Source organism: Passer montanus, unplaced genomic scaffold (assembly GCF_014805655.1).
Source record: "Passer montanus isolate IOZ18808 unplaced genomic scaffold, ASM1480565v1 scaffold32, whole genome shotgun sequence".
Taxonomy (NCBI): domain Eukaryota; kingdom Metazoa; phylum Chordata; class Aves; order Passeriformes; family Passeridae; genus Passer; species Passer montanus.
The window spans coordinates 2,758,355-2,776,023 of record NW_024367930.1 but is presented as its reverse complement, the minus strand read 5'-3'; the positions used below and the strand labels follow the sequence as shown (position 1 = coordinate 2,776,023).

Here is a 17,669-nt window from a genome sequence, read left to right as displayed (position 1 = left end):
AGCCAGTGATACCAGTTACAGGGTTCTACCTTCCCCAAGCTGTTCTTATCCATCTGGTTTCTAAAAAGCTACTCTATCTTCTCTACTTGAGAAACAGGGAGGTAGCTTAATCCCTTCTGGTAGATTCAGCTGTCAATATCACAGACAGCTTCTGAACCAGCTGTTCAAAAACACTTCCAACAAGCTCATCTTCCCGCTGTTCTGCTGAATTGAGATCCAATTATCAGAAATGCCTTCTTGGAAACTGCATTGCATATGCTTTCCTCAGAAGATGATTCTTTTTCTCCCTTGCTCTTCAAGGTCTGAACATTATAGGCTTAGAGACAGATTTTTGGCTTTTTCTGATTACTATCCATCTTCCCTAAGTTGGTTTGTGTTATTTTGGTAGCATACACTTTCCCAGGACTTTCATGCAATGGGAAAGCAGGGCAGTGCTTGTGAGCTCAAGGTTGTTCCTTGGCAGCAGGATAGGGTCAGAAAACATTAGTTACAACATGCCACGTATATATTTTTATAATATTTCCGTTTTCCAGAAATTAGAAAGAGAAGAAACAGATCTGGCATGTTTTTAGCCCTTAGGTAAATCCCTGAAACACGAAAACAGCCTGCTGATAACATCAAAAGAATATCCAAATTGAAAAAATTGCACTCTCCAAATTCGCAGCCATGATACACAAAAAACATTTTCTTTCCTAAATGCCAGCTCTCACTTTTCAAAATGCCATGCATATGGTTATAGAGGGAATTCTGTCTGGCCCATAATCCTATAAATGCTAATTAAAATCAACACCATTTTTCAGACAACTGTCAGTTTAATAACTTCCCCTCAACATCATTATATCACAATAATGATCACCAGGGACTTCAGAACAGCAACACACTCTCATTAAACAACGTAAGCAGCAAAATTTACCCTATGGCATGTCTTTCCAAGAGGCGCTGAACAGGCATGGAGAGTTTTCCCAGAAAACGTTTGATGATCGGTCGGCTCTTTGCAAATTTGTCTTTAACTTCTATTTCCAGGACATCCGTGGGCAGGGAGACAAAGCTGAATTGCTGAAATAGAAGAAGGGCACAGAACAATAAGCTGGTGGCAGGGCCACAGCAACACAGAGTACTACAGCTGAGAGGCACACCTCAGCACGGAGATGTGAGGACCTAGTGAGGTGAAGGATACATGATCACTCTTTTCAGATAGATTATTTTGAAATATCTCCTTTTCTATTCATCTATGCCCCAGGTTAAAAAGGAAGAACTCTGAAAACTCTATTTATCTGGATCAGTCTTCTACCCTGGTTCACGCCACAGTCTCACAAAGAGCTCAACCAGAAGGCAAGCCAAGGCACAGGCTACTGTCACAAACAATACTGGGGAAAACAGGAACAGCACCATCTAAAACTGCTCCTGTCATCAAGTACATTGAAATGTGTTGACTGCTATCTCAGCTGGTCTGGTCATAAGAACATCTATTTGTCAGTAATGTTTCAGTAAGCTTTTAGAGACTGTGTGCATGCAAATCTGGGCTAGGAATAAGGAGAGTGATATTTTAGGTTACAGGAACAAGCATGACAGCATTAGGGCACCTGGACATGTCTAGATGTCCCAAAGGTCAATTTAAAAATAGTAGTGATGAGGAAATATATTAGGTAACTTGGCTTTGTTTTCTCCTAGACTGGCTAAATTCAGTACAGGTGTGGAGCTGGTGACATAGGTCACGATAATTTTTCCAAACATCTGGTACTACTAGAATATAATCGATCAAAAAAGCACATTTGTGCTGTGGTGCACAATAGTAGGAAAACAGTCAAACCACTGTTCACCTGAGAGCTCAGTATTGATCTGGGAGACAGTTTCTGTGGTAAGTGAATATTGAGATGGATGAAAGGATTTTTCTAGCTTCCCCCTGCCAAACCCAATCTTCACAACAGAATCATTCTCTGGGTTATCAAGCCCTGGAGTTATAGCCCTAAATCACTTGCTCTATTGAATCATGGTCTAATTCAGAGATGCTTAGTTTAAATGGCTTCATGTGAAACCAACATGAGTGGGATATTCTATTAATCACACCTTGCAAAAACGTAATTAATCAGAGAAGTACAAGTCAAATGAGTTAAAGTGCTATTTTATTCTTGTTTTCTTCTATATCTTTGCAACAGGCTACCAATTAAGATAAATGCACCAAACAGGAGAACCTGAATTCCCCATGTATAACAGAAAGTTGCTTTAAAAAATAACATGTCTTACTATTACAATTTCACCTGCTAAAAACCTTGAGTAACTACCAGTTCATGACACTTGAAAGCAGAAGAAGGGAATTAACTTCAAAATGAATTATTGTAACATAGAGTAATTTACCATTTGATGAATTCTCCTTTTTTGTGCTGCTGACTCCTATATTGTAAAAGTGTCTGTAGGGTGGATCATGCACACACACAGGTAGGGAGCAAACTGTCCACAAGTGAAAAGCAAAATGTAGGTTTAAGGATCTGAATCTCCTGAGATAAATAATATATTGTCTTGTGGTGCAACTCTGAAGCAAATCAGAATCTGCATGGAAATTTATTTTCATAGTATCACGTGGAACCTGTCCTTCCTTGCACAGGACACATATTGACCTTTGCCAGAGTCATAATCAGCATCTGAGCAGAGAGTGTGAACCAAGAAAGAAGATGTATTGGAATCAGCCAAAGAAAATGTCCCTTTTCCCTTGAACAGCTGTGCCCCAAGACATACAAACACCAGAATATCCCATAAGACGTGCAAAATCCAGTTGTGATCAGATTCCATCACCTGCCAAACTGTTGCATTTTGGTACACCAAGACTGCACTGGGACCAGGCCCTGGTCCATGATCTCAGTTCCCAAATGTTTCTTCTGGAAGGATGTTCTCACTCATAAAACCAGCAGCATTTTGGAAACACAGTTAAGCCTTTAAGACCACAAATGTCCTGTGGCAGACCTCAAAGGCTTTGCCATTTGGAGGCAGCTGCAGTTTGAGATCAAAAGTGAACTCACTGAAATGGGTTTGGACACTGCTCGTAAAACAGTGATAATTTTACATCATTCAGTTTTCCATTATCTAAGAAGTTGCTCCTGCTGTTGCTCTCATATAGTTTAATTCTTATAAGGCAAGATTTTTCTAAGGCAATCTCTGACTGCAGGAATGGGCCTCTAGCCCTCTGAAAAAAACAGATCACAGCAAAACACCTTGGTTTGAGAACTCAGAGACTTACAAATGTATTTTCAACAATTACCAATCACTTTTGAAAACATGCTTCTTGTGACATTTAATGATTGGGATGTAATCTTTGGATGTGGAAGTAAATCACCACCAAATCTTAGATTCCCTCTTGTCCTCAACCACCTTTTCTGACAAGTGCCAGACACTGTACCTTAGCCACAAAATATTGATTGTACTTACACTGTTCAAAGCCTTGATCTTTACTATCCTGCTTGGCCTCTACTATCCTGTCTATCTGGAAGAGAAAGGACTCTGCGTTTCATGGCCTTACCCAATATAACTAATGTAAAGTACTAATATATTACTGATGGAATTAATTAAATCCTCTCCTTGCCTAATATTTGCTAATTATCACACAGTGGCCAGTTTGTGAAAATGAAAGCATAAGCTTCACATCTAAGTTTAAAAAAAAACCAAACAAAAACCAAAATCCCAAACAGAGGAAAACAAGACAACTCCACCATATCCCCAAGGCCCCCAAACTCCAAACAAAAATCCAAAAAAAGGGACATTGATTATAAATTCTGCAGTACCCTTGGGTTAACACTCAGGGATGTTGTGATCAATAATTCATCCCAAGGAGGGGTAAAAAAAGAGGCTGCAAAATCACAACAGAGATAAAAATCAACTGTCTTCAGGAGGAGGCAAGTTTGATGAAGCTTCTAACACATGACCAGAAACTTCACCATTGATAACCAAAACAGCTGCATTTTAAGAACAAGTCTGCTGACATTTTTTTATGATACTATTACAATTTTAAATGTAAGTCTTCTGTGATTTGGAACTTTTCTTATTCTTAAAACTCTTAGTGTTACAGAATTAAGTCAGAAGTTCAACTTTCACATTTAAAAAAGTATAATACTCATAGTTACAGAGGAAAAGCAAGAATAAAAAAACTTTAGCATAATAAGCCCGAGTATACTGTTTTTAAAATACTTATGATTTTTTTACAGTCATTACCTGAAGCCAGATTCTTTTATCTTTTTCATCTGGCATGGACTACTGGGTATTTTCTTTCACAATGTAAACCAGTAAACTTTACCCTGCATGTTTTCACTAGGGCCACAGCTCACTTTGTGGGCTTGTTCATTCATTGTTTTTACTCTTCCCCACAAAAAATTAAGTCCTTTGAATCAGAATGACTTGTGAAAACCCTGTAAGACTGGTCAAGAACTTCATGGAACCTGCTGGAATACAAAGTCACTAAAGTAAATTTTACACTGAGACTAACTGTGGAAGAGTATACTGAAGTTTACAAAAATGGGCTTTTTTTTTCCCCACAGTCAAAAACCAAAGTGAAAGTAAAATTTCTGGCAGTTTTAAAAATTCTAATGCCATGACTTGTTCCAAAGCTTTAACCTCTCCAGCTGTTCAGAGGTCCACCAAACTTTACAATGGCTTCATGGAAGTGGTTTGTGACTCTGTCTGGGTCTTTCTTTTATTCAAATAAAAAAAATCTCAAAGGAAGTAATGGATTTCAACACAGGTGGCAACTCAACTACCAGAATAGCTACAGTTTCAAGTCCACAGCCCAAGAAGAAAACTTTGTCTAATGACTGATCATGTGTTCAGTTGGATAATAGCAGACAACAGGACAGCTGTAAATAACAATTCACAACAATTTATTTAAGTGATTACTAGAACTTGAAGTTTTCCCTTGATCCACAACAAAGATGAAAGTAAAATGCATTATACAAAATGTAGAGAACAAAACTCTTGCAAGTAATGGGCAGACCACAAATTTATATGTGATCTACAGCAGCCAGTGGATGAACAGGTAACAAACAGGAAGTTACATCTCTATTCACTGATTAGCCCAAGCCAGTAACTACCAGTGCATTGCCCTGTTTATCACACCAACTTGCTGCAAAATGGCTCTTAGAGCTTGGGATGATACATGAGACAGCACATTCCATGGAGAAGATGCCTCAGCAGAATGAAATGTCTTTAGGAATAATCTGTTTCTCACAGAGGGCCTGGCCGTGGAAATAGCTTCTGACCCCATCTTGTCAATGTGGTATCTGATCCTTAACAGCTAGGGATGCAAGAGCTCTCCTTTATAGCAAAGATGAGGAGGTCCTCCACTGAAAGGAAAAAGTACTGAATGAGCTGCCCTTGCATTTGGAAGAATCCCAGACTGAAAACTCCTGTGGGTTAGAGGCTTTGGAAAAGACTACAGACCTCCAGAGGGGGAAAGCCTTTTAATTTCCTCTAGAAATGTATTTGGAATTTTATAAGAAATGGCTGTCTGTCAGGCTGTCTGTATTCCTAAAAAGAAGTTACAATCAGAAAGTCTGAACACAAGGAATGATTGGCAGTCCCTGGTATACTGGGGAAAAATAGCACTTGTGAGCTGCAGAAAGGAGGCCATGGGGAGGCTGATGTTTCCTAACCTCTGGAATGCCTTGGCCATGTCTGCATTAAGAAGATTTATGGTACAATGTGAGTGGTTGCAGAGAGCAAAGCAGCTGGTGCTCTGCACCTGACTATCCCATCCAGACATGTTACAAGGGTTTTACCATGAAGTGACTCCAGGCTGGTGCCCTGGATTGAATTTACTCCCATTTATTGCCTGAAAAGGGCTTGGTGCACTCCTGTTCACTTCCCTTCTGCTGAGAGTAATTGAGTTCATGCACTTCTGGAATGACAAGTGGTGTCTTTAGCGGGGAGAGCAGGAGATTTGCTTTGAAATGGATCTATTGAATGGAACACAAATACTATTATAGACAGACCCAGAGAATTGTTACAAACCATGATCAATAGAACAAGTCAGTATGTGTATTATTTTCCCAATGTTTTCTCCAATTATTTCCTTTTTAGGGTGCAATTGCATCTCTCTAGAATGATGATGTCTGGGAGGAAACAGACTTGCTCTAATGCAAAGTCATTACATCAGTCTACTTCCCCTACTTCTTCAGCACTTTGTCAATGCCTGTCCCACTTGCTACAGTGGCAAGAGATGCAATGATGCTTTGTTCCTACACATTTAATGCAAAGAGGGAGTAGGACAGTAGAGAGAGATCGTTTTAATTCCTCACTAACAGAAGAGCTACAGCATTATAGCAAAACTTATTACACACCGAAGAATCTGTACCAGGCTCATCCTTAAAATGCTCCTGACAATGGAAAAGCTTTAGCTGATATTTTGTCGGGCATCAAAAAATCAATAAGGTATAATTAATTATTTCCACAGAAAAACAAAAACGGAGGGAGAGTAAAGAGCAAAAGTGGCATGATAAAGAAAATCACAGCAACATATTGGCATCTTAACTCTTCTTGGGTTAAGCAGTGTATCATCAATTTTGGCTTCTCTCATTAATAAGTCATTAGGATTCTTCTTTCATTTACACAGACTTTACACAGCTGCCTCAGGCAGATTCACAGAGACACAAATCAGAATCAAAGCTACCTAGAATCAGCTGAGACTTTCATACTTTCCCACCATTTCAATGATCTAAATGTATATCTGATTTTACATTACTGCTGGCATCTTCAAGCAGGATCTGTAAACACCGTAGTAAACACCACTGAAAGAGTTTCAAACAGTAACCTACTTTTCAGTGCCTATTTGCTTCCAGGCTCAGCAATGGTTTTACAGACACAGATGATTAATTTAATTAATGTGAACAGATCTTGAGGGGACCTTAATGCATGACATATAAGGTAAAGGACAAAGGCCCATGCTAATGCTGACCTGGCAAAATGCATCTCTTATAAATGTATCCATTTATAAGAGAACAGAAGCACTTCCAGGGCTTGGAATAGTTTTCATAGAAAGCCAGATACTGGTGATGATTCATTTCCATGAAATGAAAGTTTTATTTTTACCAAACTTGTTTGCATCCCTGAATACAGATGGATCCCAGTGACTCAATGGCACTATCAAGGAAGTTGTTGAAATGAACAGAGCATGTCCATTAGCACCCATCAGACAAGTTATGGGCAAGTCAAATTCTTTTCAAACAGTCAGTATAATAACTGGTAGACAGTATAATAAAGTCAGTATAATAAAGATAGATAAATTAATACACTGGTGACAGGAAGAATTGGGCTCTTGATTTGGAGTTGAATAAGCAATAGAATTAAAAATAAAATTTATTTGTGATATCCTTCATGTACAGGGATGATAGAAGCAGAAGTAAATCTTAAAAGTCTGCGAATTACATTTGAAGGATGAAGATAAATTTATTCTTTCAGCAGAATATTTCATTAGTGAGTTTTGTTTCAAATACTCCAGTGAAACAATTACAGTCTTAATGCACATGCCACTTTCTGTCTGTATTACTCTATTCTTCATTCAAAAACCTCCTCTACATGTCAGTATTTTCCCATATAATATTACTTTGCACCAACAGATGGATAAGCTCATCAAGAATTCCAGTTTTTTAAGGTTTCTACAGTAATACTTGGTGACAAGACAAAATACTTGAAGAGTCAGTAGTGCCAAGGGCAGAGCTCCACTGCTGCCAAGGGTGGGGACATGCCTATTCCTACAAGAGACTGCTGAAACACAGCAGTGACTGCAGGGGGACAAAACCAATGCAGTTCTTTATTATTATGGCATGGCACAATTGTTGGGGTTTTTTTCCCTACCATAAAATGGCTTCACATAAATGCACACGTTGATGTTCTAAAGTCTGACTCAATCCTTTCTACTGAACTCCTTCCAAGCCAGATAGGGCCTTAAGAAAATTTGCTTTCTGGATTTTTCCCTCAGATTCATCTCAGAATTGTCTACAAATTTATTAGCACAGCAAAGACTGAAAATATTTGAAGATTTGCTCTCATCATCACTAGTATACAAAGCTAGCAAGACTGATAGTCTTCTAGATGCAGAAGTTGCAAGTAAAATGAAGTTCTAGAAGAATAACATCCTAAAAAAATATCTAGATTATCTAGATGATTTTTCACAGCACAACCCATTCCTGAAGAAGTTAAAGTTGTCTTGGGCTTTCACACTTCAATCATCAACAGATATTAAAATCTGTAGCTGTAAAGCTATAGCTTGTCTGTGTAGTCAAACAATGTTTTACTCTTTACCTGGACATGTGTGCAGAAATGTTATAAAGGGAAGCTACCACCCACAAGGCTTCACTCAGTCCTGATGACACCTTTGGTGAAACTCATACTAAATTCAGGATTTGGATTTCACTTCACCTGCATATTGTTTTCATGCTTGGGTGTGAAGGCCTCCAAGTTTCTACAACGTATTCCTTTGTATTTGGCAGCAGAAGGGAGAAAAGCTTATCCAGGTTGAACAATAAGGAGTTCAATGTGATGTTTCTGTTGCTTTTATTTTGGTCCTCTGTTGAAATTACGTAATGATTCTGTAAGGCCATGGTACAATTGTTAGCATTCTAGTGTTCTGAATATTAGATCAAAATCAGATCAAGCACAACCTGTTGTACAACAACCCACTTTAGTTTAAATTTATATTGTTGATTCAAATATATTAAAATATCTTCTTCAATGGTTTTACTCTGTTCTGGAAAAATTCAGCTTTGCTCAAGTATCCCCTGCTTGTATGACTCTAGGTTTGTGCTACATCATGTAGCACTCATTTTATCAGCCAACATAAAGCATCTAGAGAGGAAGAGAGCTAACATAAACCCCTTAATGCCTGATCTGGCTACTTTGGCAAAGTGTTTTTCAGTCTCAGAACTGCTGGGTGCTGGGTGGTCTATCATGTACCAATTCAGCATTCAGGATCCCAGAATCATTGCCCAAGTTATAACTCTTTATTAAGAAAAGCAGTCACACACCAGCACTCAGATAATCAGTTGCATCTTGGCATTCCTGCAGGCAGCATCCAAACTCAATGCTTCTATCACTGATGGTGGCCTGCACTACAAAAGCCACCTCCTGCCGGTGTTCAAGCCCCTGGGTGCTTCCTTCTTCTGATTTTGCATTGGTAATCTCAAGAGACAGCTTACGTGAGAAATCATTCAAGTGCAATATTTTTGAAAGGTTGTGAGTTATCTGAGGTGCAGAAAGCATGAGTTATTCAGCTGAAAATACTGTACATCTGTGTATCAGATACGACATACTAACTGCTATTTGTTAAGCTCTCTTGCTCTCTACTTATTCACATCAATTAATTCACTAGTGAAATGTGGCTGTATTCAGAGTGATAAGGCAGCCATTCCAAACACTCTTATGTCTCAACTATATTTTAACAGTGGTTGTAAAAGCTGAGGCAAAGAAACAAGGAGTGAAGCCACAGAAAGTTGAGATTGTTTTTAACCTAGTAGTGGACTCCCATTTTAGGGCAACCTACTCCTCCAGAGTTAGATTATTGAAGTTGAAATTCAATGTGTTATTTAACAGATGACACTTCTTACTACTTTAAATATGCTGAGTGGTTGCATCAGCCAATTTTTATAGTCATCTTGTTGGCCATTCCTCAGAGCTCTCCTTCCTCTCACCAGTAAATAAAACAAGAATTGAGGAACAGTCTGTTCAAGCTCCCACAGTCAAGAAAGAAATACCATAAACATATCTAAGTTAAAGTCCAGAAGCCTTAAGTACTTTATCTGCCAAACCATAGAATTTCCTATCCAGTTGGAGGTATATGAACTACTTTTTAAACCACTTTGCTTTGTTCCTGTGATCTATTACTTGTCTGAACTGTGTATCACTTCACTGATTTCTGAAAAATTATATCTTTTTAAATGAGCTGTTTCTGAACAATATGACAGCACACACATTGTTTCAATATGAAACAATATGGATATACTGTCATTATTTTTCTACTACCTATATTAGAAGATAAGCATCCACCCTTCTCAATTCCATTACATATACACAAGAGTTGGGAAATGGGCACTTCCTTCTGAGATTTTCCTTGTGTTTCATCTCCAATCAGCATGATAGGACTATTCACCCTTTGTGCTTTTGCAGCTGTCTGGGCTGGCAGGGCAATACCTGTCTAACTGGGACTGTAGAGCCAACTGTCCAGTGCCATGTGGTTTCCAGGCACTCGCTTGTGGTAGTCATATTTTCTGGAAAAATCCATTTACTGAGGATTCTTCTCCTGGGAAGCTGAGAAGTCTCAGAGAAAAAGGAAAACAATATTATCTTATTTGCTTCTCTTGTGTTTTGGTGCTTTGGACTGTGGTTAGAGATTGTTTATCCAACAGGTGATTGTTTCATTAGTTTCATGTGAATTATTTTGACTTATTACAGTCAATTACAGTCAAGGTATGTCAGGGCTCTGGAAAGAGTCACAAGTCTTCATTATTATCTTTTTATCCTTCTGTAAGTGTCGTTTCTGTATTCTTTAGAATAGTTTAGTATAGTGTAATATAGTATTCTTTAATATAATATATTATCTTAAAATACTAAATTAACCTTCTGAAAACATGGAGTCAGATTCATCATTCCTTCCTTCGTCTGAGAATCCCGCAAATACAATACTCATTTAACATTACAGATGTTTCTGAAGAGCATGTGAAAACATACAGAAACATGTTCAAAATGATGTCTCTCTATCAGGAGAAGTCACCACCTTGGGCTTTAACTTGTCTCAGCAAACAATTCGCAGTGTGAGGGTTCTTTTACCTCTATGGTGAGCCCTGATGCAAGTATCAAATTGTCACTTGTTACTCCTTATCTGTAAGAAATTTCCATTTCCTTATGTTTTCTTGTACAAAGTACTGCAAATCAGAGCAGTGGAAGAATAGCTTTAAGTCAGGATAACTTGTGCTGAACAGCATTTGAACAGCCTATGAAATGAAGATGATCATCAATATTACATGAGACAGATGAAAATTTGCCTGAGGTACCAGGGTGCTCCCAGCGTGTTTGTATAATGCAGGTGGTTACTATACAAACAGAACAGCCTAGTAAGTATATGAGGAAGAATACAAGAACAAATTAATATTAGTAAATTAGTCATCTTTTAGTCTGTAGGACTTCTAGTGCTGAAGCCCTTGAAAACTGAATTGACTTTCTATACAAACAGAACAGCCTAGTAAGTATATGAGGAAGAATACAAGAACAAATTAATATTAGTAAATTAGTCATCTTTTAGTCTGTAGGACTTCTAGTGCTGAAGCCCTTGAAAACTGAATTGACTCTTTCTGAATTTGCTCAAAGGTAATAAAGAACATATAGAAAGATCCTAGTCTGCAGATATTTCAATAATTTTTTTCCTATTCCAGATTTTTTTAAAGTTTAGCATCCCATACAAATAAGATAGGTCATTCAATTGAAAAAAAACCATTTGCCTTCTATTCACATGAAGTGACAGAGAATCTAAGAAAATAATGACCCTTCTGACATAATACATTGCTAAAATTTGTTTTTGTGAAAACAACTTGTGACTGATACTTTTAATGAAATAGCTATGAGTCCTCAGTATTTTGTCACTTCATATATTCACATTCATGAGTGAAAAGAGTGGACAGAAGAATGGCTACTACCATGATTAAGCAACAGTTTTCAGTCTTTCTTCTCCCCTTGTCCCATGAAGGTTGCAGAAAATCAGGCCTATGGTCTTCTGTGCAGCAGAAACCAATACAGCTTTTCAGTAACAAAACAAGGAGTTCAGACAGGCTGATTGCAGACTGCAGCACAAATGCACGCAGTTTGACATCCCACTATCAGCTGAGGAGAAGGCAGAAGGAGAACATGCTGAACCATGGCTTGGCTCTTTTACACTCCCTTGCCACTCACAGGCTAACAGAAAGGGAGAAGCAGCACGCTTGCACGCGATCAAGAGAACCTGGGGGCTGAACAGCAAAGCTGGAAGCCAGCTGTGCTCTTTTGCTTTCCCATGTCCATAATTAGGCCATTTCATTGTTTCTCCTTTTCTCGCTGCCAAACTCCACTTGGAAAAGAAATGTCAGCCACAGACTGGCACATTTGGCACAGCTTGAGGAGAAGACACCCATGACATTTTATCACGGCCACAACCCTATGTACTGAGCATCGCCCACAGACAGCAAGTCTCCCTTTCATACCTGCTTCCCTCTAGTTCTGTGTCTTATGCACTTCACTGAAAGGTCTCTGCCAACTGCCTGATCCTCCATGCCAGTTCTAGCTTGACCATGTCCACAGCTGGACCTGGGACCTCTCAACCAGATACATCTGATGCTTGGCTTCACAAAGAAGTTATGACTTGGTGGATGCCTCATAACAATGTCTTCAATTAAGTCCCGATAGAAGGGATTTTTCTCTAACTAGTTTCAAGGTTGTTTTCCCAGTCATATAATCTCCCCCACTTTCACATAAGCTGATGTGGAATCTAGTTTGTCCAGGTAGGAAAATTCAATCCTATTTCTGCTCTCTTTTTGCCCACTCACCAGCTCCATCTCTATAGAGTTTGACCTAATTATCCCTCAGCTACTTTGCAATTTGCATTTTAATTTGAATAAATCTGTGCAGTGTATTTATTTACTTTTACTCTTTCCTGCAGTGGAGATATCATTGTGACAGAGCACACCAGTAAATCACACCCAGTATGTCAGGCTCCTTTAATTCCAAAGACATTCCTTATTCTTTGCTGCCTATTGCCATTTTGCATGTAATTTAAAAACAGCAGGCAGCAATTGAACTCTCAGATCTCATTAATACTTATAAGTCCTTCCAACAAAAAGGAGCAGACTAGGGACTATTTCTTCAAGGTGATGGCCAAACGTGCCAAAGTTGCCTTTGATTTGTATTGCCACTGATGCTTTTCAGTCATATTGCTTCTCTTTATTTGCATGCCGTACTTGTTGTGCTTCATATAATGTCTCAGTGTAAGAACACTGTAACAACCTAGCAGCAGCCTTTCATGCTGTGCAAGTTTATTTTTCAATTCTGTTTTATGCCTGCCTTCAATAATCAAGAACTTTATAAATTACACCAGTGAAGTACAACCTACACTGAAAGTATACCGAAAGTTTTAATGTACCACCCATCTTTGTAGCTAATTACCGAGACAAGTAGTCATAGAATATATCAAGCACAGTTAGGTCAAGAACTATTTAGACAAGAACTCAATGAAAAGTAAAAAAAAAAAAAGGATCGTACTCATGTCCATGTTTTAAGAAAAGTCTCAGCTTAACTCTCCAACTGCTTACCTCTCCTTGCCAGATAGGGTTAACAGTGTTACACATGATCTTAGATCTTTTCTCCTGTCCATGATGAGGGAGGGCTGGGAAGATGCTGTGTTTTCCAGGCTGGATGGAAATCTTCAGATAAGGATCTGGATTGAAGAACATCCCTTTCTTCAGACCAAAAGCCTGAAAATCTGAAAGGTAAAGAGCCATGTTATTTTTCACATTCCAGGCATCTCTTTGGGATGCTAGGAACAATATATAGGGAACTAGTAACGAACTCAAATAATAGGGCAGTAATGTGAAAAAAATCACTATATTTGTTGTAAGGCAATGTAATGCCAAACCATAATGGTCTTGTGATTTTGCATTTACAAATTGTTACATAATGAAACTGCAAATTTACAACCTGATTGTGCAGACTGTTTCAGCTTCCAAATCAGTATTTATGCAACTTCAAGTGATATACTAATTTTTCTAATAAGCTGAGCACTTTCTCAGCCTGACTGTAGTGGAAAGACTACTCTGAAAAAGAAATCCTGCCATTTATTGTTAAGGCCATGGCATTTGGCAGCCACTGGATGCCATTTTTTCCTAGGTATCAATTTTACCACTGTACAGATCTTACCTTCTACACCACTTCTTTAATTTTACATTTTTTCTGACTTCAAATAATTTTTCTCCCTGCATGGGTTAACTTCACCTTAAGAAGACTCTTGTCTATAATATTCAAATTTGAAGCAGGGCTCTAAAGCTGCAGAACTCCCAGGAAGCTTAATATATCTTGCACACACAAAAAATACCTAGGAACTTACTTGAAAATTTCCCCATAACATTCTGAAGAAAGACACAATGCCCATTATGATCTGTCCCTGTGAAGCTGATGAAATGCAAACTAATCTGCTGGTATATCATAATTCTGACTCAACAGACACAGACTGCCCCCTTTGGTCTTCTCTTTTTCCAGATGCATTTCTAAGCTTTCTTTGGCACATATAAGCACTTACTCCTACTAGCGAGTTCAGTAGTTAATTTATTTTCCACCACTCTTTGAATGGAGATTCTGCTCTCTTTAAAGCTTTTTTTCACATCAGGCTATAAGCACTGTACTGCATTCTGCCTATTTCCTCTTGCCGTATTGGAGAGATAAAAAGTATTAGACATAATGGTTTCTAAAATTGCATAGATGCATACCTAAACATTCAATTTAAAAACATATTTTTTCTTCTGGCACTTTTTGAAAACATTAATTTTCACAGTCTTCTAATTCTCTTCTGATTAAAAACCCAATTATTCTGGCAGGTTGCGGGAGACCATGAAAAACCCTCAAGGCAGATATCTTGGATGACTCTGAAGATCATACACACTGCACACCATTATCAGTATTTTTTCCAGAAAATAGCTATATCAAACCCAGTTGTGTGTTGCTTCCTTAACGTATGGTAATAGCCAACACAATAAAATGTGCAAGTTAAAAAGAATTGCTTTCATTTCCGTTGTTTTTAATCATCTATTCCACCACACAATTCATGCCGCAGATACTCAAAAGCTGTTGGACAGATGGTCCTGAAACAGACTGTATTTTAAGAATCTCATTCTTGAGACATTCTCTAACAAAAAGCAAAAAAAACCAGAAAAAAAAACCCTGAAAAAAACAAACAAACAAACAAACAAACAAAACCCACAAAAATAGAGGACATAACTACTAAGAACTTATTTGAAAGTACATTGCTGAAATTATGTACTGCCACAGTCCTAGCAATCCTATCACACAAAGAAAATTATCTGCTTCAAAAAGATAACACTGATTTTTCCCCCCCTTTTTTTTTCCTGAGTGCATGATCTCTGTGTAACCAGCATGTACCTCATCTAACAGACCTGCTGAAATCCTATATGGCAAACTCTTTTGCTTTGGAGGTTGTATTGTTAGAAATGCATTCAAGAAATAGAAACAAAGATTGCAAAATGAGTATGAATGACAAGGACCAGCAGTGCATTAGCTCAGGCTGCTAATATGAAAAGATAGAAAGACCTCTGGGATCTTGTTTTCTTTTCTCTGATACTTCCTCAAAAGAGTCTGAAACTGAAATATTCATTGCTGTATATGTTTCTGGTTTGTTTTTTTTTTTTTCCTTCAAAGAGAGACCATGCTATCTTTGGGTACCACTGAGTAACAAAATACCGATATTTTTCTACTGACAGAAAATACCTAGCACCTAATTATATATACTTATAGATCATGTGTCATAATGAAAATACATTGAGGATGACCTACCAGCCTCTTTCCAGTTATAGGAATGAGAGCACAGCCATGAAGATGAAGGTACTCCTAGCCTCAGTTAATAGTCTCATTTTTGTATTCAGATGAGGAGAAAAAAAGTAATTTAGCAAAGAACATGGTACAATATATTATTTGCATAATTTTCTTACTGAAATTACACAGTAAAGCAGATTTTAAAAAAAAGTCAGTTAGAAACTTCAATTTTATTGTCCGAAGTATGGATAGGGCTAGCAGAATTAGCTTTCCCAAGGACAAATATCTCAATTATACCTCTCACCACAAATTCTCATCACTGTGAAAAACAGAGCATCAAAATTGAAAAAGCTCTTAATAAAGCTACATGGATATCTGCAGACAAGCAGAATTTAATTTCATTTGAAGCAAAACCTATCTGTAGGTCCTGTAACTATCTGCTGTAACTTGCTGCTGTAACTCTTACCACTCCAGCGTAACTCCCTAACAGAAGAATCACAGCCATTCTGCCTTCCCAAATGCAAATTATTTTCTCTATCATCTTCAGAAAAAGTTTCAGAAGATACTAAACTTTTAAGTGAAGGTCTGAAGCTAACTGTGTTTAAATCTTTGGTTGAATGAATAAATTCCAAAAGGCTGGAACATACCCTGCTGTAGACCATACACTGTAATTTTAGAGTGTGTTTCTTGGAGGCATATGAGGAAATGCTACAAAGATAACTTATCTATGGTTTGCAAAGGTGTATTTTCATCCAGTCTCTTAAAAAAAAATACCATATTTTTAATAATATACCATATGTCAGTTTCTCATTTAGTCATAAATCACACTTTAGTGTGAAAGAGGTTATACACATCTAACACTTTAATAATGTCAGGCTATCTCTCATGACAGATGACAGAAGGAAGAAATCCAGGTAAAGACAAAGTAATTACAGCCTTTCACTGCCACAGACCTGCACTACTTTTAAGTACATGCATCTTATTTCAGCTAGGCTCTCTTCACTGGAGAAAAATGGCTTGTACTAACTGCTGCCTGCTGCTTTCCCCAAGCGACTTATGAATTTGTTCCAACTCCAGAGCTTTCTTTCCATATATGCTGATCTCCAGGTACCTGGATGAGACCTAAGGAAGCTTTACACTGGTTCACTTGTGTGCATGTACCCTCTGTCCCAAAGGTGTGCCATAGACTTCCCTGTCTGCTTTATAAAGGATCATTGAGCAAATCTATTTGCCACGAAGGTTCACAAACTTTGGGGCACTGTGGTTGGATAGTGATGGAGACTATTTTTGTGGTGAACGAGTGCATTTATTGGAGCCAGGTGGGGATGTAAATTCCAACAACTCAGCTAAAACACATCTGTGTCTTACAATGCTTGATTTTGTCTCAATACAAGTCATTAAGCTTCCAAAAGCTCAGGGAAGAGTCACGTTCTGTCATGCTCAGCAAGGAGATTCTCTGACAGTAATGATGAGCAAAACTACCATAAAGATAGTATTTCAATTCCCCACAGACATAGCAAGGTATTCAACCAGACCCATGCTCCATATAGGAGCATGACAGAAAAGGATGGAGAATCAGATAGAGAACCAGAGCAGTCTGTTATCTAAATTAATTAATTTAGTCTTGCCGGGGTTGGCTGTTACTTGTCTCTGCCCCAGCACGGGAAAAAGTGGTTCTGGGTAGGTCGCGCTCTCGAAGAAGGAGTCTGGACTCTTGCTTTTAGGTCTTCAGTCGAGTTTATTATTTCTTATCTACAAAGATTTTCTGTCTGTCCAGCCGAGGTCTGATCAGCAAGACAGCCAAAGGCACTCTCTCCCGCCCACAGGGCGGTTGTCTCTTTTATAATGAAAATTACGTATTAGATATTTACCTTTATTTCCCAATACTTTCTGCCCTTGTTGGCAAGTGTACTCTTTCTATGAACCAATCCACACATGCCAACATTATCCTGAACATGGATGCCAAGGAGAAGAAAGAAGAAGGACAGGGCACGCCCAAATTCCTCCATCTTGGGACTCCTGATCCATGCACAGAATTCTAGACCCCCCTGTACAACACATAAAACCCCCCTGTACAGTGCATTCTAACTTAAGTTCTAACAAGTGAATAACATCCCCTCACCATTCAGACA

The 17,669-nt window shown here is 38.3% G+C and overlaps 1 protein-coding gene across 6 annotated transcripts in view; it reads right to left on the bottom strand.

The window, feature by feature from the left end:
- Positions 1-17,669, bottom strand: part of HECW1 (HECT, C2 and WW domain containing E3 ubiquitin protein ligase 1) — a 249,286-nt gene that overhangs the window by 70,772 nt on the left and 160,845 nt on the right. For all 6 annotated transcript variants that reach the window (XM_039714992.1, XM_039714993.1, XM_039714991.1 and 3 more), the window contains 2 exons: positions 13,308-13,477; positions 914-1,056 (listed from right to left, as the gene is read on the bottom strand). In XM_039714992.1, coding sequence (XP_039570926.1) covers positions 914-1,056; positions 13,308-13,477 — 313 coding nt within the window. The remainder of the gene's footprint in view (positions 1-913; positions 1,057-13,307; positions 13,478-17,669) is intronic.